Raw genomic sequence first — 22,942 nt, 5'->3', positions numbered from 1 at the left:
GCTGACCACCTCCCCATCCCCACCACCGTGGCCTTGACTCTTCTGTTTTGTCTTGTTCCCTCACCTCACTCTAACTAGGAAGTCCTTGAAGGCAGAGCAGAGTCTTAAGCATCCATGTGCCTTTACTGGTGCCAACCTGGGGCCTGCTTTGTATTGTCAGTGGATGGATGTCCTGTGACTGGAACTGAATTGGCACATGTGGCCAGTCTTCTTGAATGAAGATAGATGGCTTAAATCCCAGCTTCTCGGACTTAAGATGTGGCCTTGGGCAAGCCACCTCCACCTCCTTGTGCCTTGGTGTCCATCTGTAAAATGGGAATAATCATAGTACCTACCTTGTGAGTTACTTTGAGGGATAGTGGCACGGCAGGTCCTGGTGGCAGGTGGCAGCCCTCATGGTGGCATTGATGTGTGTGTGCATGTCTGGGCCCAAGTCTGGGTCGATGGAGCCGGGAGGGATTTCCTGACCATTCTTGCTCTTAATGCAAAGTCTAATCTATTTTCTTCCCTCTGGGCTGGGGGCCCCCAGCAGGAGCTGGGTCTCTAGCAGAGGCGGGGACCTGGCTTTGGGACTTATAGCTCCTGAGCCATCCAGACTGGAGGTGATGGGGGCTTTTCCCAGGATCTGGGAGGGCAGATTGTTCCCATCCCAGGGTGAGCTGGGGACCAGGTCAGGGTGGGGCTCTCCATGGAGAGCCTGGCCCCAGATTTGTTACCCTCTAAGGACCGTGGCTGGAATGGGCCTGGCCCAGAAACTCAGGACTGGGGATGGACATGGGTCAGGGAGAGGAATCCTTCTGCCTCTGGAAGGGGATGCTCTGAGTGGTGACAGTCAGCTGGGGTCAGTCAGCCTGGTGGGGTCAGTTGCTGGAATTATTTGATAGCGGTCAGGGGTCACTCTGGCTGTGGTCAGCTGGTCTGAGGTCAGTCAGTCTGGTTGAAGTCAGATGGTCTGGTGGTCATCTGGATGGGGCCACTGGCTCAGGTCTGTCTGTTTGGGTGTCACTGACCTGGGTCAGGCAGTCTGAAGGTTACCCTGGCTAAGGTCAGACAGTCTGGGGGTCCCTCTGGCCAGATCACTTAGTCTGGGAGTCTTGACAGCTCACGTGGCCTGGCCTGGCTTAGAATGGATGGGAGGAAGCCAGGGGGCTGGCATTCTCAGGCTCGCCCTAGGGCCACGGGTGACATGTGTGGGACAGCTGCCTTGTTACTTGTGAGGGAACAGGAAGGACCTGAACCCCAGGTCCTTCTGAACCCCAGCAGCACTAGGTCTTGGGGTTCCCTTTATTGCAATTCATCTGGCTCAGGGAGGCCTTGACTGAAACCCTCAGGCACAGACTCAGCTCAGGGTGAATGGAGTCAGCTGTCTCCTCCTCCAGGAAGCCCTCCCTGACCATCTCTACTGGCCTTGTTTTCTCTCTGTGCTGTGCTATGGGTCATTTTCTAGGGGGAGAGCCAAGGCCTCCCCAGCACAGATGGGGTTAAAACCTACCTTCCATAGGCTACAGGGCACATGCTGACCAGAGTTCTTCATGCAAAGAGGCAAAGTGCTCAGCCAATGTCCCGCCCCAGCTCTGAAGCGAGGCTTTTATTATTTTGTGCCATCCACTCTGTGCCAGCCTCGTGTCCACTTTATTTTACACCCTGATGGGGTCCGTGAAGAGGAAAGGGAGACCCCCCCCCAACAGCAGTGAGCCTGTGCATGCCTGGCTTTTGCGGGTCAGTTCAAGGGGCTGCTTCACGTGGTCTGTGACAACCTGGAGAGGTCCCCTGCTGCAGAGGGCACAGCAGAGCCTCCTGAAAGTCAGGCCACCGGCCATGTGTGCAGCTGCCCACCGCTGTGCCTGGCATGTGGCATTCAATCCCTGTTACTCTCTGTTGCTCATCCCTCCTCTCCTCGAGGCTGAGAAGGGGCTCAGATTTGCTCCTTCTCAGAGTGAAGGTTTTTCTGGTGGGGAGTGTGGACCTCAGCCTCGGATCACCATGGGCTCAAATTCTGCTTCTCTTACTCAGGCGGCTCAGGTGCAGAGCTCCTGTCTTCTGAGTGCTTGCATGTGCCGGCATTGTGCTAAGTGGACCCCTGTGTTGAATCCTCAACAAACCCCCATGTGGATGGGGAAGCTGAAGATGAGCAATGGTCATGGTCACAGGACCAGTACATTGCAGAGTCAAGATGCAATCACAAGTCTGTCTGATGCCAAAGCCCACTTACCTATCTACCACCTTATACTGTGAACAAATTCCTTCACCCCTTGGAACCTCAGTTGCCTCGTCTGTCAAGTGGGGAGAAGTACCAGTGGCTGGATAGGGCCTGGCGTGATTTGTGTTTGCTTCCTGGCCGCTCATCCAGGCATTTTCCTGGGTCTCAGATGCCCAGGTTTACCCCTGGTAGTGGTGGCAATATGTGCTCAGTCCAAGCCCACCAGGCTCCTCTGTCCATGGGATTCTTCAGGCAAGAATACTGGAGTGGGTTGCCATTTCCTCCTCCAGGGGATCGTCCTGACTCAGGGATCAAACCTCAGTTTCTTGTATCATCCTGCATTGGCAGGTGGATTCTTTACCGCTGCACCAGCTCAGGGGAGAGTGCAAGCACCAGTTACTTCCTGAACCAGTGGTGTTCTCAGGTTTATTAGATCCAAGTCGGGGCTTTGATGAGCCAGCTAAGATACGTGGACCTCGTTACCAACCGAAGGACTAGCATCCATTTCCGTCCCCTCTTCCTGCCTCCCCTTCTCCTTATTTAAACTGTGCATAGTGGCTCAGAATCTTGGGAATTTGCTTCCTGTAGTCATTGGTGCCTGGACCTCACATGACAGTGTTTTTGCCTGCCATGTTCCTGCAGGCAGAGACCTCAGTTGGGTGACTTTGGGTGGTGGGCATCCCTTGAGCTCATTCATCAAGTAGAAGTAACGCAGTAGTGGTGCCTACTCAGAAGCCGAGGCCTAAACGGGACTCCACACTCAGCATTTAGCATTGTGCTGGGCTTGTTGTAAGTCACATGATCAATTGTTGTTATTTTTAAGGAGATGCCATCAAGGCTGGCTTAGGGTGATCGATTCTGCCAGTCCTGGGGCCCACTCTCTGTTCTCTCTGCAAAGATGCTGAACACTGACCATCAGTCAGGAGATCTTGGTTCAAACCCTGCCTCTGTCACTGACCTGCCGATTGACCTTAAAGGAGTCACTTAGCCTTTTTGGGCCTCAGTTTCCTCATCTATAAAATGGGGATAATTCTTGTCCTGATCTCATGAGTTGTCGTGAGACTTTAAAGGATAGTAATAATGATAACGTGCTTCCCTGGTGGCTCAGATGGTAAAGACTCTGCCTTCAATGCATGAGATCTGGGTTCAGTCCCTGAGTAGGGACGATCCCCCTGGAGAAGGGAATGGCAACCACTCCAGTATTCTTGCCATGGAGAATTCCATGAACAGAGGAACTGTAGCCATGTGACTTGACTGAGTGACAAACACACACACACACACGCACAGAGTAATAACAACCAGTTTTTGCTGAGGAGGGTCTTTAATGCGTGGTTGAGCTGTAGGGGGTTTTGGAACCACTGGAGGGGGTGGGCAATGTGGGAGGTCTTGGCATGGGGAGGAGACAATGGAAAGAGGGCCTTGGTGGGGGGAGAGGGTGGGGGAGGGAGCATTTTGTTGGAGGGAGCAGTTGGGGGATGGCTTGAGGAGACGGAGGGGAGGAGGGTGGGCCTGAGTAGGAGGGGACCATGTGGGCACCTGGAGGGTAGCCCAGGAGACCTTTGGGCCAGCACCTCCACTCCAGCCTGGGCTAAGCAGGTCCTGCCCTCACAGCTGGCTGCACCTTTGAGGAGACGAGTGACCCAGCGGTGCCCTGCGAGTACAGCCAGGCCCAGTACGACGACTTCCAGTGGGAGCAGGTGCGGATCCACCCCGGCACCCGGGCGCCTGCGGACCTGCCCCACGGTGAGCCTATACCCTCAGTCACCGTTCCTCCTTTGTCTCCTTCCAGGGCCAGGCCGCCTACCCACTGGCTGTGTTACCTTGGGTCCATTGCGTAACCTCTCTGGGCCTCATCTGCTCTGTAGTGACACATATGACACTGTGAATGTGGAGGTCCCCAGACTCAGACCAGTGGTGTACATCAGGTAGTCTTACCTGTAAAATGGGCGCAGGTTTTCAAGTCCTCAAAGACCCTTGTAAACTCTAGGATAAAGCCCACCTCCCGCTATTCCTGGGGCAGCTTAGCTCAGGATCCTCCTTACTCCTGCCAAGTCTTCCTAAATCCTCCACCTTCAGGGAGGCTTCCTTCTCCCTGTGACTGAATCCTGGTCCCCCAGGACGTCAAGATGCTGACAGAGCAGTCGCCCTGAGGGCTAGATGTGTGTAAAACCTTCCCTTCCTCTGCCCCTTTCTTCCTACAAGTCCCAGGTCTTTCCCAGCTTCTGCCTTGTCAAGTCCCTATTTCAGGATGAGGAGCATTTGGCTTCATGAACACTGGACTGGGAGTCAGGAAACTAATTGCATAGATCCTAGTCCTGGCCTTCTACCCTGATGATGGCCTCGAGTGCACTGAGTCATGAAGCCTGGGCTTCAGATCCTGGCTTCATCACTTTACCTGCTGTGTGGTTTCTGGCAAGTCACTTAACTTCTCTGAGCTTCCATTTCCTTAAATGTAAAATGGGGCACAGAATAATTCATTTTATAGTGTTGTAATGTACATAACCCAGGGGTGGCCTGTTCAATGAATGCTTAGAAACAATTGTTGGAGATATTTGAGGGGCCTAACTACTAAGATCCACCAATTGCCATTGGGTAAAGAATCAACTGGGGATTAAGAAGAGGATAAGATGGATGGAGGCCAGATTGTCACCTTTCTTACTGATAAAGGCTGGATCAGAGGACATAGCATAGTAGGAAAACCAAATGGGCTTGCTGGGGGAACCCAGAACTGGATAGCTTGAGGCCCCTCCCCTTGGCCCTGTCACAGTAGGAAGCCAGGACCTTTGTTGGTCAGCTCACAGAATGGCCAATATCACATCTGCTGTCAAGAGTGCATGGGAGGGACAGCAAAGGTTCTCACTGTGGGGCCAGGACTTGAAGCCAGCAGGAGGGAGGTCCTCCACGACCTGACCTCTGCAGCCTGGCCTCCTACCCCAGCCTCATCTCCTGGAGCCCTCTGGTGTCTCCCTGCTTCTGTGCGTTTGCTCACACTCTGCCCTCCATGGGACATTTGTCTCTGCCTTCACAGGACTCTTAGCTCCTTGTTTGACCTCTGTCCTGGCAGGTGTCAAAGTCTGAGCTGGGTGACAGTGAGCTGTCAAGGTGCCCACCATGGCAGGGATGCTGAGTGGGCCGACTTCATATCCCCAGGGCCCAGCCTTGGCCTGAGATGGGTTAGCCTTCAGGTCCAAGGTGGCTGATTTGAGTTCACCTCTTACAGTCCTGACCACTTTGTGTAGGTTCAGCTTCTCTGTCTCCCCCACACCACCAGAGACAGACCCAGTGAGAAAAGGGGATGAGAAATTTCATATGCAGTATGGGCCTTGGGCTGGATCCTAGGGATGCAGTGGTGAGCCAGATGGATGGAGTCTCTGTCACATTTTAGGGAAGGGAGCTGGGGGTGGAGAGAGAAGGGAGGAGGGGGGATTCATCGTTGAAGTCAGAGAGCAGGAGAGAAGAGAGGGTGGGGCAATGGGGATGAAGGGAGTGGCTGAGAGAAGCGGGAGGGATGCAGAGTGAGAAAAAACTAGGGAAAAGAAGAGAGAGAGGCAGAGGGAGCAGGAGGAAGAGGCAAGAACAAAGTGTCAGATTGAAACGGGGAGAGAGATGCACACACAGCTGCTCACAGGGAGAGGAGAGAGGATGGAGGCGTGGGCCAAGAGAGACTGTGCTGGGGGCTGGGATGCATCCCTTCCTGGGTGGGATGGGGATCTGGAGTTTTGTTTACGACCCCACCAGGACTGATGCAGGAGCTGCCTTCTTCACAGGCTTCTGGCTCCCGCAGATGAATGCGATTCCCTCCAGTGGAGTCCCTGGAGAGCCCTCCTGGAGCAGGGAGCCTCGTGGTTTGGGATCTGAATGAGCTTGTGTTGGCCGGTGGCCAAGCCTGGGAAGAGGCAGCCCTGCGTGGCTTTGGGCACCCTCTTGGCAGCTGCTGGGGCCTTCTCCCCACAGAGGGGAGGCCATAATCCCTCAGCCAGGTCCGGAGGAGTCCAGCTCCCTTTTCCCCCTCTGCCCCACTCCCCCCTCTCCCCTTCCCAGCGTGTAGCCTGGATCTCTGGGGAAGGGACAGGATTGCCTTTCTCCAGGTTTGAAATCAAGAGAAATTGTATCCCAGGAATTTAGATTCAGGGGGGTGGGGGCCTGAAGGGAAGTTAGAGTCCTTTCATTCAATCTCTGTTCTGTATGTTCCTTCAGCTTGCAGACCTGTGCTGGCAACACAGTGGAGCCCCGAGGAGCTCCACAGGCTGGTGGGGAGAGTGATACACACTTTATTAATGATCCAGGTGCCAGGACAGACACCCGTAGGGGGATGCAGGGGTGGGGGGGCTTCAGAAGAGGTGGACTTTGAGGGCCTGTCATGTGCCAGACTCTTGACTCCTGAGATGACTGTCATAGTCCCTGTCTCCCAGGACAGCTCAGTATGTGGGAAAAGACACGGACCAACAGGAGCTTGGATGGAGGTCATTAGGGGTGACGTGAGGAGCAATAAAGGGTTTTGACAAAGCCAGATTTGTGTGTTTGTTGCTGCTCCAAGCCTTTCCTTTGGGAAAGGGATGCAGGGAAATGGAGGGACTTATCCCATAAGTCAGAACTGGGACCAGAACTCAGGCCCCCTGACTCCACATGAAGTCCTTTGTTTCTGCCTCCTCCTCTGTGCCCACCTGACCGTGGTCCTCCCCTACGTTCTCAGCTCCTGCCTCTTCCCCTTCTCTTTCCAGGCTCCTACTTGGTGGTCAATGCTTCCCAGCATGCTCCAGGCCAGCGGGCCCATGTCATCTTCCAGAGCCTGAGCGAGAATGACACCCACTGTGTGCAGTTCAGCTACTTCCTGTACAGCCGGGATGGGCACAGCCCGGGCACCTTGGGCATTTATGTGCGTGTCAATGGGGGTCCCCTGGGCAGTGCTGTCTGGAATATGACTGGATCCCACGGCCGTCAGTGGCACCAGGCTGAACTGGCTGTCAGCACCTTCTGGCCTAATGAATATCAGGTGGGCTGGGTTCAGTCTGCGGTGAGTGTGATTGGGAGTGTGGGTAGAGTGGGGTGTCAGTGTGAGGTCAGGGTAACCAAGTGGCCAAGGTCGGAGTTAGTCAGTGTTCAGCATCAGGAGTCCATCTGTGGTCAAGGTCAGTGGCCAGTCTGTGGTTCTTCAGTAATGGTTCAGTCTGGGTTCAGCATCAGAGGTCATTGTTAACAGTGATAGTTTGTGACTGGGGAAGGGGTGCGTTGGAATAGTGCTGACTTGGAAACCCTGTCTTGGCTGCCAAGTTTTGCGGCTTGAAGGTAACATCCATCCGGGTTGGATGGAACCTCTGGCCTTGACCTTGTTAGCTCTGCGTGCTGACACCCTCTGCCACAACCAGCTGGCTTGGTATGGAGGGTAATTGTGAGCTGGGGCTGACCTCTGCTTGTTGGGGAGGATGGGGCTGGAGCAGAGCTTGAAAGGGGGCTCTTGTGGGCAGGGCTGGAGAAATGTCAGATGACAGGGACCCTCCTGCCTCCCCCAGGTGCTGTTTGAGGCCCTTGTCTCCCCAGACCGCAGGGGCTACATGGGCCTAGATGACATCCTGCTTCTCAGCTACCCCTGCGGTGAGTCCTGGCCCCGTGGGGCGCAAGGTGAGGGGTGAGGGCGGCCACGGCTCCTGCCGACAGGGGGGCGCTGGCCCAGCTTACGCCAGGGCTCTATTCCGGCAGCAAAGGCCCCGCATTTCTCCCGCCTGGGCGACGTGGAGGTCAACGCGGGCCAGAACGCCTCGTTCCAGTGTATGGCGGCAGGCCGAGCAGCGGAGGCCGAGCGTTTCCTTCTGCAGGTGAGCGGGGGTTGGGGGTGCCCGGGGTGTGTGTGTGTTGGGGGGACCTTAGCCAGCTTCTTACGAAAAGTTCAAGCTCCCTTGCGGAGGGCTGAGGCCTTCTGTCCTTCTCCAGCGCCCAAACACAGGCGTCCTGGTTCATTCTAGGCTCTCTGCCCTCTTGAGTGCCCCGTTCTTCCGACATCAGAGCGCGGCTCCAGGTTCCCCCCTCCCCGCCATCCCCCGTCTCCAACCACACCCCGCCACCAAGGCAGAGCGACCACATTCCCGTAATCGGGCCCCACACCTTCTTAGGGCAGGGCTGGTTCCAGGAATCCCACACGTCCCTGGGTAGTTTCGGGATGGCGAAATGGGGCCAGGACAGTTTACCACTCCGTTCGCCCGGGTCAGACTGAGATCTGGGCCCTTCTTCCCCGGCTCCCCTGACCCACTGGTCCCTCTCCCGGCTCAGCGACAGAGCGGGGCCCTGGTGCCCGCGGCCGGCGTGCGGCACATCAGTCACCGGCGCTTCCTGGCCACCTTCCCGCTGGTCGCCGTGAGCCGCGAGGATCAGGACCTGTACCGCTGCGTGTCCCAGGCCCCGCGTGGAGCGGGCGTCTCCAACTTCGCTGAGCTGATCGTAAAGGGTGAGCGAGCAGTCGGCCTCCGAGGAGCGGGGCGGGCGAAGGTGGGGTGGGAGTGGCTTCTACTGGGGGGCGGAGTCTCGTCGATGGGGCGTGGCCCGCGGACGGGCAGGGAAGGCCGCGTCCCACTCCTGGTGTGCTCTGACCTCCCGGGCCGGGCTCGCGGAGGGGGCGTCATTTCCTGGGAGATCCAGTCCTAATTGAAGGTCAGGGTGGGGAGGAGGTCCCTCTGAGAGGTGGGCCCGCGTGTGGACTGGGTCAAGGTGTGACCCGGGCGAGGCGGGATCGGGCTGTGGGCCTCCCAGGGTTGACCCGAACTGACAAGTGGTCAGCCCTTAGAGGCGAGGACTTCGGGATCTGGAAGGGAGTGAGGGAGAAGGTGTGAGGTGAGGGGCAAGGTCGGCTTTTGGAGTTCGGCGTCTCTTAGGGCCTGGGCATTTAGTGAGGGGAAGCAGTCTAGTCGAGGACTTGGGGGGCTGCATGAGGAGCCTAGGGTAGGGGTGAGGGACCAGGAGGGCTCTAGGGGTTTTGGGTGTTGCAGAATGAGGAACTGGGAGCCAGGGATTCATAGCGGCATCCGTCTGGCTCCGTCTTTCCCCCATCTCCTTGCAGAGCCCCCTACCCCCATTGCACCCCCGCAGCTGCTGCGCGCCGGTCCCACCTACCTCATCATTCAGCTCAACACCAACTCCATCATTGGCGACGGGCCGATCGTGCGAAAGGAGATTGAGTACCGCATGGCGCGCGGCCCGTGGGCCGAGGTGCACGCCGTCAGCCTGCAGACCTACAAGCTGTGGCACCTCGACCCCGACACGGAGTACGAGATCAGCGTGCTGCTCACGCGCCCGGGAGACGGTGGCACCGGCCGTCCGGGGCCGCCCCTCGTCAGCCGCACCAAGTGCGCAGGTGGGTGCTTCCTGGCTTCATTACCTCCTCCGGATACCCAAGTATGGACTCAGGGCAACCGAGGGGCAAAGGGCACATTCTGAGGGTAGTATGGCCTCCCTCTGTGCTTCTCAAACTTTCTGAACCATTGTGATTTTCGCTCCATCCCAGTTATGGTAAAGAAAAGGATGATAGCTAACACTTTACTCTGTGAAGGACACATGTGTGTGTGTCATATTTAAAACTCACAACAACCCCATGATCTAGGTACTCTTGTCAGTACCCATTTTACAGATGAGGTGTAAAATCTGTAACCTCTGTACAGATTATCATGAATAGAGATGTTAAGTGACTGGCTCAGAGTCACACAGCTAGTAAGTAGCAGAACAGTAAGGGATTAGAACTCTTGACTGGCTGGCTTCAGAATCTCTGTTCTTAATTCTACACTGTATCATCTAGATAAAATAAACAACTAAACAGCATAAAATAAAAGCATATTATTAAATTCTAGCTGGATTCTCTCACCTGGGCATTTAAGTCTGAGGTCTGCTTTTTCTTGTTTAAAAGGGTAAAGCATCTGTTATGAGCGATGGCACACCTGCACCAGAGGAGACTTTTTTGTTTAATCAGAAGAGAGACTGAGAACAGAATGATTTTCTTACTCTGTGATTTCAGCATTTTTGTGGTTGTTGTTGAATTTTTATTGCCATATAAAAGATTCATATGTGGTTATAAGGAAAAATACAAGAGATTTTCCTTTTCACTTTACCCTGTTTCCTGCAATGGTAACATTTTGCAAAACTGTAGTGTAATATTACTCTCAAGATACTGACATTGACAAAATCCACAGATCTTATTCAGACTTACCCAGTTTCATTTGTCCTCATTTGTGTGTATGTGTGTATATTTAGTTCCATACAGTTTATTTTAGTGTTGGTTTGTGTATCTACCACCACAGTCAAAAGATACTGAACAATTCAATCAGCTTAAGGATCCTTTGATTTGCCCTTTTGTATCATTGCTGTCCCTCCACCCCAACCCCGTGGGAACTATTAATCTGTTCTTCATTTCTAAAACATGTTGTATAGATGATAAAATCATACATTATATATATATACAGTATATAACCTTTTAGGTTTTTCTTTGGTTCAGTTCAGTTCAGTCGCTCAGTCGTGTCTGACTCTTTGCGACCCCATGAATCACAGCATGCCAGGCCTCCCTGTCCATCACCAACTCCTGGAGTTCACTCAGACTCATGTCCATCGAGTTGGTGATGCCATCCAGCCATCTCATTCTCTATTGTTCCCTTCTTCTCCTGCCCCCAATCCCTCCCAGCATCAGGTTCTTTTCCAGTGAGTCAACTCTTCGCATGATATTTATTCACTTTATTTACATGTATTTATTTCTTTTTGGCTGCACTGGGTCTTCATTGTTGCCCACGGTCTTTCTCTGATTGCTGCAAGCAGGGGATAATCTATTTGCTGTGCAAGGGTTTCTCATGGTGGTGGTGTCTCTTGTGGCACACAGACTCTAGAGCACAGGCTCAGCAGTTGTGGCAAATGGGCTTAGTTGCCCAGCAGAATATGGGATCTTCCCAGGCAAGGGATCAAACCTATGTCTCCTGCATTGGAAGTCGGATTCTTAATCACCAAACCTGCGGAGATGTCCCAGTATGTAATCTTTTGAATTGCCTTTTTAATTTGGTAATAGCTTTATTGAGATATAATCACATCTCACGCAGTTTGCTCATTAGAGTGTATAATTCAGTGGTTTTTAGTATATTCACAGAGTTGTGCAACCATCACCACAATAAATTTTAGAACATTTTCCCCTCCCTCAAAGGAAGGCTTGTATCCTTTAGCAGTCCACCCCTCCCCTCATGTCCCGTTAATACTTCCAGCCCTAGACAGCCACTAATTTATTTTTTGTCTCTATAGATTTGCCTTTCTGGACATTTTGTATATAATGGAATCATATAATATGTAGTCTTTTGTGACTGGCTTCTTTCTCGTAGCATACTTTTTCAAGGTTTGTCCATGTTGTGGCATGCTTTAGTACTTTTTATTGTTGAATAATATTCTATTGTGTAGACATACCATAATTTACTTATACATTTATCAGTTGGAAGGCATCTGCATTGTTTATACTTTTTGGTTATTATGAATGGTATTGCTATGGGTATTAATGTAGAGATTTTTGTATGGACATATGTTTTAATTTCTCCTGAGGGTATAGCATATACACATCATATGGTAATTATGTTTAACCATTTAGGAAACTGCTGGATTGCTTTGCAAAGCAGCCATTCCACTTTACATTCCCATCAGCTGTGTATGGGGGTTCCAGTATCTCTACTTATTCACTAACACTCATTATTATCTGTCTTCTGTTTATAACCCTCCTGGTGGATATGAAGTGGTGTCTCATTGTGGTTTTGCATGTCTTTGATGGTTAATGGCATCTGGTCCCATCACTTCATGGGAAATAGATGGGGAAACAGTGGAAACAGTGTCAGACTTTATTTTTTGGGGCTCCAAAATCACTGCGGATGGTGACTGCAGCCATGAAATTAAAAGACGCTTACTCCTTGGAAGGAAAGTTATGACCAACCTAGACAGTTATTCAAAAGCAGAGACATTACTTTGCCAACAAAGTTTCGTCTAGTCAAGGCTATGGTTTTTCCTGTGATCATGTATGGATGTGAGAGTTGGACTGTGAAGAAGGCTGAGCGCTGAAGAATTGATGCTTTTGAACTGTGGTGTTGGAGAAGATTCTTGAGAGTCCCTTGGACTGCAAGGAGATCCAACCAGTCCATTCTCAGCTTTGGGATTTCTTTGGAAGGAATGATGCTAAAGCTGCAACTCCAGTACTTTGGCCACCTCATGCGAAGAGTTGACTCATTGGAAAAGACTCTGATGCTGGGAGGGATTGGGGGCAGGAGGAGAAGGGGACGACAGAGGATGAGATGGCTTGATGGCATCACTGACTCGATGGACGTGAGTCTCAGTGAACTCCGGGAGTTGGTGATGGATAGGGAGGCCTGGCGTGCTGCGATTCGTGGGGTCGCAAAGAGTTGGACACGACTGAGCGACTGAACTGAACTGAACTGATGGTTAATAATATCAAACAAGTTTCATGTTCTTATTGGCCATTTGTATGCCTTCTCTGTATAAATGTCTATTCAGATCCTTTACTCATTTTTAAATTGGGTTTTTATCTTTTAATTATTGAGTTGTAAAAGTTCTTTATATATTCCAGATACTTGACCCTTATCAGATATATTTGCAAATATTTTCTTCCATTCTGTGAATTATCTTTTAATTTTCTTGATGTGTCCTTTGAAGCACAAAGGTTTTTAATTTTAATGAGGCTCAATTTATCTACTTTTTCTTTTGTTATTTGGACTTTTGATGTCACATCTAGAAAACTTTTGCCTAATCCAAAGTAAGGAAGATTTACTTTTATTTTTTTCTAAGAGTTTTATAGTTTTAGTTCTTACATTTAGGTCCTTGACACACTTTGAGTTAATTTTTGGATTTGGTGTGAGGTAGGAGTCCAATCTCATTATTTTGCTTGTGGGTGTCCAGTTGTCCCAGCACCATTTATGAAAAAGACTATTCTTTTCTCATCGAATCGTCTCAGCAGTGAGATTGACTCTTTTGGTCAGTGTAGTTCCCTGGGGATTCATCCAAGTTGTATAAATCAATAGTTCATTCCTTTTTAATGCTGAGTAATATCCCATGGTGTGGCTATACCAGAGTTTGTTTAACCATTCATCTGTTGAATGACACCTGAACTGGTCCCAGTTTTTGGCTGTTACAAGTAAAGCTGCCATGAGCATTCATGTACGAGTTTTTGCATGAACATAATTTTTCATTTTTTTCTGGGCTAAATGCCTAAGGATACAAATGATGGATCATATGGTAATTGCATATTTATTGCAGTTTTATTGAAAGCTGCCAGAGTTGGTTGTATTGTTTTATATTCTCATCAGCAATATATGAATGATCCAGGTTTCCACATCCTTGCCAGCATTTGGTGTTGTCCATTATTATTATTATTTTTTTAAAATTTTAGCCATTCTGAGATGTGTGTAGTAATATCCCATCCTGGTCTTAATTTGCCTTTCTTTAATGCCTAGTGACATTAATGGGCTTCCCTGTGGCTCACCTGGTAAAGAATCTGCCTGTAATGTGGGAGACCTGGGTTCGATCCCTGGGTTGGGAAGATCCCTCTGGAGAAGGGAAAGGCTACCCACTCCAGTATTCTGGCCTAGAGAATTCCATGGACTATATAGTCCATGGGGTTGCAGAGAGTCAGACACGATTGAGCACCTTTCACTTTCCATGCCTACTGATGTTGAACATCTTTTCATGTGCTGTTTGCCATCCGTATATCCTCTTCATGAATTATTCATGTCTTTGCCCATTTTCTAATTGGATTATTCATTTTTTATTGTTGAGCTTTGAGAATTCTTTACACATTCTAGATACTAGTCCTTTTTTGGGTATATAGTTTGTAAATATTTCCCCCTGGCTTTTAGCTTGTCTTTTTCCTCCTCTTCACCTGGGCTTTCATGGAATAATCATTTTAAATTTTTATGAGGGCCAGTTTATCAAAACTTCCTTTTATGAACTATGCTTTTAGTGTCAAATTTAAGAACTCCTTGCATTGCCCTAGATTCTGAAGATTTTCTTCTATTCTTTTTTTTTAAATAAAAGTGTTATAGTTTTACAAATAAATCCATGATCCATTTTGAGTTAACTTTTAGATAAGCTACAGAATTTGGTTGAGGTTTATTTTTTTGCCAATGAATATTCATGTGTTTTTAAGAGCTGATCTGAGAACCATCTAAATCACAGTTTAATGCCACACTTGGAGAGACCCTTGGGTGGTGGGTAAGAGTATTCTAGGGGAGATTACCTTCTAGCTGAAGGACCTGTGTCAGATTAACCTCTCCAACTTTAGTCCTGTTGTTTTATAAAAGGGGATAATAATAATGTTTACAGGGTAAATGTGAAGATTCATTCAACACATGTTTATTGAGTGCCTATTATTAGTCAGATACTGTTTAGTTGCTAGGGATATAAGACTGTGACCAAGATAGACAAAGGCTGCTAGTGTATGAGTTCCTCATGCCCAAACTGCATGGAACTCACATTCTGGCGGGTAGTTGGTGTTCAGTCACTAAGTCGTGTCTTTGTGAGCTCATGGGCTGCAGCACACCAGGCTTCCCTGTCTTTCGCTGTCTCCCAAAGTGTGCTCAAACTCATGTCCATTGAGTCGATGATGCCATCCAACCAACTCATTCTCTGTTGCCCCCTTCTCCTCCTGCCTTCGGTCTTTCCCAGCATCAGGGTCTTTTTCAGTAAATAGACTCTTTGCATCAGGTGGCCAAAGTATTGGAGCTTCAGCTTCAGCATCAGTCCTTCAAATGAATATTCAGGGTTGATTTCCTTTAGGATGGACTGGTTGGATCTCCTTGCAGTCCAAGGGGCTCTCAAGAGTCTTCTCCAACACCACAGTTGGAAGGCATCAATTCTTTGGTGCTCAGCTTTCTTTATGGTCCAACTCTCACATACATGACTACTAGAAAAACCATAGCTTTGATTATATGGACCTTTGTCAGCAAAATGATGTCTCTTCTTTTTAATATGCTGTCTAGATTTGTCATAACTTTTCTTCCAAGGAGCAAGCGTCTTTGAATTTCATGGCTGCAGTCACCATCCTCAGTGATTTTGGAGCCCAGGAAAATAAAGTGTCACTGTTTCCGTTTTTTCCTCATCTATTTGCCATGAAGTGATGGGACCGGATGCCATGATCTTAGGTTTTTGAATGCTGAGTTTTAAGCCAGCTTTTTCATTCTCCTCTTTCACCTTCATCAAGAGGTTCTTTAGTTCCTCTTCACTTTTTGAAATTAGGTGGAAGTCATCTGCATATCTGAGGTTGTTGATATTTCTCCCAGCAATCTTGATTCCAGCTTGTGATTCATTCAGCCTGACATTTTGCATTATGTACTCTACATGTAAGTTAAATAAGCAGGATGACAATAGATAGCCTTGATGTACTCCTTTCTCAATTTGGAACCAGCCTGTTGTTCCATGTCCAGTTCTAACTGTTGCTTCTTGACCTGCATACAGGTTTCTCAAGAGGCAGGTAAGGTGGTCTGGTATTCCCATCTTTATAAGAATTTTCCACAGTTTGTTATGATTTACACAGTCAAAGACTTTGGCATAGTTAATGAAGCAGAGGTTTTTCTGGAATTCTCTTGCTTTTTCTATGATCCACTGGAAATTGGCAGTTTGATCTCTGGTTCCTCTGCCTTTTATAAATCCAACTTGTACATCTGGAAATTCCCAGTTTCGTACTGAGAGCTAGCGTGGATGATTTTGAGCATTACCTTGCTAACATGTGAAATGAGTGCAATTGTGAGGTACTTTAAACATGCTTTGGCATTGCCTTTCTTTGGGATTGGAATGAAAACTGACCTTTTCCAGTCCTGTGGCCACTGCTGAGTTTTCCACATTTGCTGGCATATTGAGTACAGCACTTTAACAGTATCATCTTTTCAGATTTTCAGTAGCTCTACTGGAATTCTATCATTTCCACTAACTTTGCTTGTAGTAATGCTTCCTAAGACCCACTTGACTTCATGCTCCAGGATGTCTGGGTTTAGGTGAGTGACCCCACCTTTGTGGTTATCCACGTCAAGACCTTTATTGTACAGTTCTTGTATTCTTGCCACCTCTTAATCTCTTCTGCTTCTGTTAGGTCTTTACCATTTCTCTCCTTTATTGTGCCCATCTTTGCATGAAATGTTCCCTTGGTATCTCTTAATTTTCTTAAAGATATCTCTAGTCTTTCCCATTCCATTGTTTTCCTCTATTTCCTTGCATTGATCACTGATCTTATCTCTCCTTGCTATTCTTTGGAACTCTGCATTCAGTTGGGTATACATCTTTTCCTTTCTCCTTTGCCTTTCACTTCCGTTCTTTTGGCAGCTATTTGTTAAGGCCTCCTCGGACAGCCATTTTGTCTTCTTGCATTTCTTTGTCTTTCTGGCAGGAGGAAGTAGTAAACAAGTGGAATATATAGATTGTCAGTTGATGATCAGGGTTGTGAAGAACAAGCAGAAAGGGGGAGGGTATGAGGTTTGGAGAACTGTTATTTCAAAAAGGCTCAGGGACTGTTTTACCCGAGAAGGTGACATTTGAGCAGAGACCTGAAGGAGGTAAGGGACAGAGCCACACACAGGAAGCTAGAGGAATTGCTGGGGGAAGGGGCGTTCTAGGCTGACCTAATAGCAGGGAGTTCGGTAGTATGCTTGGCATATGTGAGGAGCAGCAAGGAGACCAGTATAACTGTGGTCTAGTGACTGAGGGGAGCTGGCAGGAGAGGAGGTCAAAGTCATACTGGGGATATGGACCCAGAGCCATTTTACTCTGGGTGGGCTGGGGGACCATTGCAGGTTTGGAGAGCAGGAGTGACATCACCTCCTATGTTTACAAGGATCACTTTTGTCCTTTTGTGGAGAACAGATTCTAGGAGGGCGAAGGGATCAGAGGAGAGACCAGTGAGGAAGCTACTGCAACAAGTCAGCTGGGAGATGGTGGAGGCTGAGAGCTGGGAGGAAGTGGTGGCGGTGGTGAAAGTGGTTAGATTCTGGGTTTGTTTTGAAGGCAGAGCTAACTGCATTTGTTGATGGATTGGATATGCAGTGAGAGAGCGAAATAGAAGTCAAGGATGGCTCCAAGGCGTTTTGCTTGAGCAGCCGAAAGAATGGAGTTATCATTTACTGCAAGGGAGCAGACTGTGGAAGGAGCAGGTGTGACGAGGTGCCATAGATCAGGAGTTCTGTGTTGGAAATGTTGACTTTGAGATGCCTATTAGACGTTCAAATGGAGATATCCATCAGGCGGATGGATTTACGAGTGTGGGGTTTAGGGAAGAGGTTTGGGCGGCAGATATAAATTTGAAAGTCGTCAGTATAGACATGGTGTAGATGATATTTAAAGCCATGAGACTGGATGAGATCTTTTATGCTGGTAGTTCTTAGTGGGGGTGATTTTGTCTCCCAGGAGTCATCTGCAGTGTCTGGTTGTCACAACTGGGGGTGGGGTGCTAATGGCATCTTAGGGATAGAGGAAGCCAGAGAAGGTGATAAATATCCTACGGTGTATAAGCAGCCTCTTCAACAAAAAATTATCTAGTCTGAGATGTCAGTAATGCCAAGGTTGAGAACCCCTGATTTAGTCCTTAGATTTTAGGGAATAAGTGTAGATGGAAAAGAGAGGAGCAGTGAAGCCTGAATTGTGCAACCCTCTAGTTTTGGATTAACTAGAGGTGACTGCATGTAAATGTATTAAATGCCTGTGAAGCTGAGTGCCTAACTCACAGTGAACACTCAGTGAATGACAACTATTATTGTTATGGTGTTTTTAACTCTTCAAGGCCAGTTCTGGTTAGGTACTTGGTATGAAAGAAATCAGAGCCTGGGGTGCACAGAGAGTCTCTCTTTCACTCCTGTTGGTGTGCACATGAGGGGATGGAAGCCCAGAGATGGGAAGGCACTTGCCTGTGACTATACAGTAAGTTAAGAACCCAAGTTTCATGGTGACAGCTATTGATCATTCCCGTTTTACAGATGAGAAAATTGAAATTTCGAGTTAGTCACTGGCCCAAATCGACACAGTGAGTCCATAGCAGAGTCCGAACCAAGGTTTGAATGTCCTGACTTCCAGTCTCATGTTGGAAACCACCGCCACCACCTTACTACCAGTAAGAGTTGCATAGCTGCCATCGTGGGCTGAGTACCCGCTCTGTGCCAGGCACTGCTAAACACTTTACATGGCCTGGCTGGGACAGAAGCTGTTAAATTAGCAGGGACCAGGCAGACAGGATCCAAACAACTCAGCCTGCTCCTCTTAATCACATGTTTCTCTTCGTTTGCATCACCACCCCCTCTTTGCTTAGGCGCCTTGACCCATAGTTTTGCTGTTGGCCAGCTGTGTTGTCATCTCTTTGGGCTCCATGAAACTCCCCTCCCACAGTATTATTTACTGTAAAAACAATAATATAACGCCAGTAGAGGCATTTAAAAGAAATCACTCTATATCTCACCATCCTAGCCCAACAGCTGTTTTAGTTTTCCTGCCTCCTGCAAATCTCTGCCCATATGCCTACAGTACACATTTCACACCCCTTGTCATTGGGATGTGGAAAGTGTTCTGCACTCTACTTCCTTTTCTTGGTGTTGTTACTTGTGTTATGTTGTTTATAATTGTGTTTATTGTCTGTAGGAGTCCACTGAGTGTCTCCATATGGCTGGGCTATTTGCCTCTAGATTTTTATTATTGTGAATAATACTGTATTGAAAAACTTAGTGCTGATCATGCTATATTCCCCCCTTGAATTATTTCTTTCACGTAAGTAGTCAGAGGTGATTTAAGGAAGGGCTTTGATGTATATTGCTTTAAAAAGTGGTTGTACTAATTTATACTGCTGCTATTTGGGCTTCCATGGTGGCTCAGACGGTTAAGTGTCTGCCTACAATGCGGGAGACCTGGGTTCGATCCCTGGGTCGGGAATTTCCCCTGGAGAAGGAAATGGCAATCCACTCCAGTACTCTTACCTGGAAAATCCCATGGACGGAGGAGCCTGGTAGGCTGCAGTCCGTGGGGTTGCAAAGAGTTGGATACGACTGAGCGACTTCACTTCACTTCATAAAGGGTGCTGCTATATATAAGGGTATATCTTATCCTTGTTGTTGTTCAGTCGCTAAATCACGTGTGACTCGGCGACCCCATGGACTGAAGCATTCCAGGCTTCTCTGTCCTCCACTATCTCTCAGAGTTTGTTCAAACTCATGTCCATTGAGTTGATGATGCCCATCCAACCATCTCATCCTCTGTCGTCCCCTTCTCCTCTTGCCCTCAATCTTTCCCAGCATCAGGGTCTTTTCCAATGAGCTGGCTCTTTGCATCAGGTTGGCCAAAGTATTGGAGCTTCAGCTTCAGCATCAGCCCTTCCAATGAATATTCAGAGTTGATTTCCTTTAGGATTGACTGGCTTGATCTCCTTGCAGTCCAAGGGACCTCAGGAGTCTTCTCTAGCACCACAGTTCGAAAGCATCAATTCTTTAGCACTCAGCCTTCTTTATGGTCCAACTCTCACATCCATACATGACTACTGGGAAAACCATAGCTTTGACTATATGGACTTTTGTCAGCAAAGTGATGTCTGTGCTTTTTAATACACTGTCTAGATTTGTCATAGTTTTTCTCCCAAGGAGCAAACATCTTTTATTTTCGTGGCTACAGACACCGTATCTCACCATTAACGTGCACATATTAATTAACTCCTATGAGTTAGACTCACACCATCTCATGTAACTCTCACACTGCTCTTCAAAGTAGGTGTTATTATATCTCCATTTTTTAGTTAAAGAACTTGGTGTTCAAAGGGAGTTAAATCACTTCCCTGAAGTCACAGAACTAATGAAATGTGGGGATAGGATTTGAACTCTGCTGTACCCAATCCCACTCCAAAGCCCCTTCCTCAAGCAACAGTTAATATTTCAGGGTTATTGAGTGCTCCTTAGCATCATTAAAATCAACGCATTGGGGGCTAATTTAACAGATGTTAACTGTTAGCCTTCTTGTTTAAAAAAAAAAAAATGTGCATTTAGACCTTTGACCTCTGAGTGGCCTACAGCCCTGTGGAATTTAGAGGGTTGGGGCTTTGAGGCCCCCAGGTTCTGTTTCGCCAGTGTATGCTGGCAGCCGAAGAGCGTGTGTCTGGGTGCCAGATGGTTTTTGGAAACACAGAGAGACTCATGAATTCACACCCCTCAATCAACATATCAGCCTGTAGTCAACAAACTATTTGAGCCTCTGGATCTGCCCAAATTTGTTCAGGGTGGGGAGAGAAAGAAAAAGTGCGCTTTCTTCTCAGAGACCCCTCTGTCTAGCCAGCAGGAAGGGGGCTAGCATAGCTGTTGGAGAATGAAATACTTAAGCATGAGGGTGAAAGTTTCAATCTTCAAGTTAGAGGTTACCATTTTGTGCCCTGAAAACTGTTGTTTTTTTTTCTTTTTTCTTTTGGCTGTGAGGAATCTTAGTTCCCCGACCAAGGATCAAACCTGCACCCCCTGCATTGGAAGTGTGGAGTCCTAACCATTGGAACACCAGGGAGGTCCCCTGGCAAAATGGTTTGAAAAAAAAAAAACCCGAGTAGGTTGCCAGTATTTAAAAATCTGGAGATTTCACACAAAAAATTGGAATTTCTGGCTTCATTAATGGGAAGATCTGGCAACCTGGCCCGGAACTGAGCGGCAGCTGCTCCTTTTGGTTGAGACGCTTACCATCTCATTGGTCATGGTCCCAGCCCAGCCTGTGTCACCGGTTTGCAGTTGATGGTTCGTGTCCTTGTCTGAACGCTGCAGGAAGGTGAAGGAAGCAGTGTGCTTCCACCAAACCTGGAAGGATGGTAAAGGCTGTGGAGCAGGTTTTCCCAGGGGTGGGGATGATGTGAGCAGAGCTTCAGGGAACCGAGATCCACTCTCACTAGTGCAAGTAAATCCATGGTACTTGGCTTTAGTAGACAGAGACACAGACAGAGGCACAGACACAGACACCCTGGGACAGGACACGTCGGGCAGCCAGGACCAGAGCCAGAAAGTCTCAGGAAATAAAGCAAAGACCTCTGAACAAGATGGCAGAGTGACTGCAGAGTGAACACACACAAAACTCACCCATTCCTTTCTAAACAGATAAGAACAATGAGTTATAACAAAACTATATAGAAAAGCATTAGGAGAATCTCCATGGCCCAGGAACAGCAGAGAAAAGACAAGTGTGGTAAGTGGGCTTGCAGTTAGCAGCCCTCAAGATGCAGTGAGCAGGGAATCAGCCTATTAACGTTTTTGTCGGGTGAGGATCGGGTCTGCCTTGTTGTGGGGATAAGAGAGCCAGGCTCTCTGTAAGAAGTCAAGAGGTAAGCCTTACTCTCAGGTGCCGAAATCTCTCAGTGGCATTCTGATGTATGGCTGGAGACGGCCACTTGCCTCTGGTCCAGGGAAGGAAGGAAAGTTGCACTGTGCTGGCCAGTGCACCTACCCATCCGCTCACAAGTGAGGAGCAGCCTGATGTTTCTCTCTGCATTGTCTTTGTAAGGAGCATCCTGAGCAAATTAATCATGTGAAAACGATAATAGGGTCATACTTAATCATCTTAAGAGGCCAAGCACTAGGACTTTCTTTCCTGTTTATTAAGGTGTGTCCTGATATCCTCTAACTGGGGACACTTGGCAGGTGTCACAGAACCTGCACAGTCAGAGGGCAAGAGAGAAGAGGATCATTAGTAATTGTGGCTTTGTCCGTCATGTTATAGATGAGGAAATTGACACCCAGAGATTTACTTAGGATTGCACAGCTGCTCAGTGCAGATGCAGGACTGGGGCCTGAGCCCCCAAGTAAAGAAGCCTCGATTTCTTTACTTATAAAATGTGGATAACATTCTGGTCCTATAGAATCCTCAAGAGGCTATGAAGCACAGTAATATGCACTTGCCTTATGTCAGAGAAGGCAATGGCACCCCACTCCAGTACTCTTGCCTGGAAAATCCCATGGACGGAGGAGCCTGGTAGGCTGTAGTCCATGGGGTCGCTAAGTTGGACAAGACTGAGCGACTTCACTTTACCTTTTCACTTTCATACATTGGAGAAGGAAATGGCAACCCACTCCAGTGTTCTTGCCTGGAGAATCCCAGGGACTGGGGAGCCTGGTGGGCTGCCGTCTATGGGGTCGCACAGAGTCAGACACAACTGAAGCGACTTAGCAGCAGCAGCAGTATGTTGGGTAGCTGCCTCTCCAGAGGCATTGGTGTGGTTAATTAATTAATTTTTAAAAAGATATCCTTTTTATTCATTTGGAGAAGGCTTTTGAGAGTCCCTTGGACTACAAGGAGATCCAATCAGTCCATCCAAAAGGAAATCAGTCCTGAATATTCATTGGAAGGACTGATATTGAAGCTGAAACTCCAATACCTTGGCCACCTGATGCAAAGAGCTAACTCATTTGAAAAGACCCTGATGCTGGGAAAGATTGAAGGCGGGAAGAGAAGGGGACAACAGAGGATGAGATGGTTGGGTGGCATCAACGACTCAATGTGCATGAGTTTGAGTAAACTCTGGGAGCTGGTGATGGACAGGGAGGCCTGGCGTGCTGCAGTCCATGGGGTCGCAAAGAGTCGGACACAACTGAGCAACTGAACTGAACTATTATTCATTTATTATTTATTTATTTGGCTTAATTTAAACTTATTTATTTTAATTGGAGGCTAATTACTTTACAATATTGTATTGGTTTTGCCATACATCAACATGAATCCACCACGAGTGTACACAGGCTCCCCATCCTGAAC

At 48.4% G+C, this 22,942-nt stretch overlaps 1 protein-coding gene across 5 annotated transcripts in view; it reads left to right on the top strand.

Moving 5' to 3' along the window:
- The window catches only part of PTPRU (protein tyrosine phosphatase, receptor type U), an 88,406-nt gene that overhangs the window by 13,702 nt on the left and 51,762 nt on the right, over positions 1-22,942 (top strand). For 4 of the 5 annotated variants that reach the window (XM_027518144.1, XM_027518168.1, XM_027518161.1 and 1 more), the window contains exons 2-7: positions 3,812-3,943; positions 6,922-7,193; positions 7,711-7,792; positions 7,898-8,013; positions 8,465-8,639; positions 9,249-9,542. In XM_027518144.1, coding sequence (XP_027373945.1) covers positions 3,812-3,943; positions 6,922-7,193; positions 7,711-7,792; positions 7,898-8,013; positions 8,465-8,639; positions 9,249-9,542 — 1,071 coding nt within the window. Of the gene's footprint in view, positions 1-3,811; positions 3,944-4,011; positions 4,126-6,921; positions 7,194-7,710; positions 7,793-7,897; positions 8,014-8,464; positions 8,640-9,248; positions 9,543-22,942 lie in introns of those variants that run through there. The other variant, XM_027518179.1, reaches the window with a different exon arrangement.

This window comes from Bos indicus x Bos taurus, chromosome 2 (genome assembly GCF_003369695.1).
Source record: "Bos indicus x Bos taurus breed Angus x Brahman F1 hybrid chromosome 2, Bos_hybrid_MaternalHap_v2.0, whole genome shotgun sequence".
Taxonomy (NCBI): Eukaryota; Metazoa; Chordata; class Mammalia; order Artiodactyla; family Bovidae; genus Bos; species Bos indicus x Bos taurus.
Note: the sequence above shows the minus strand (reverse complement) of the source record. Positions and strands in the feature narration are given on the sequence as shown.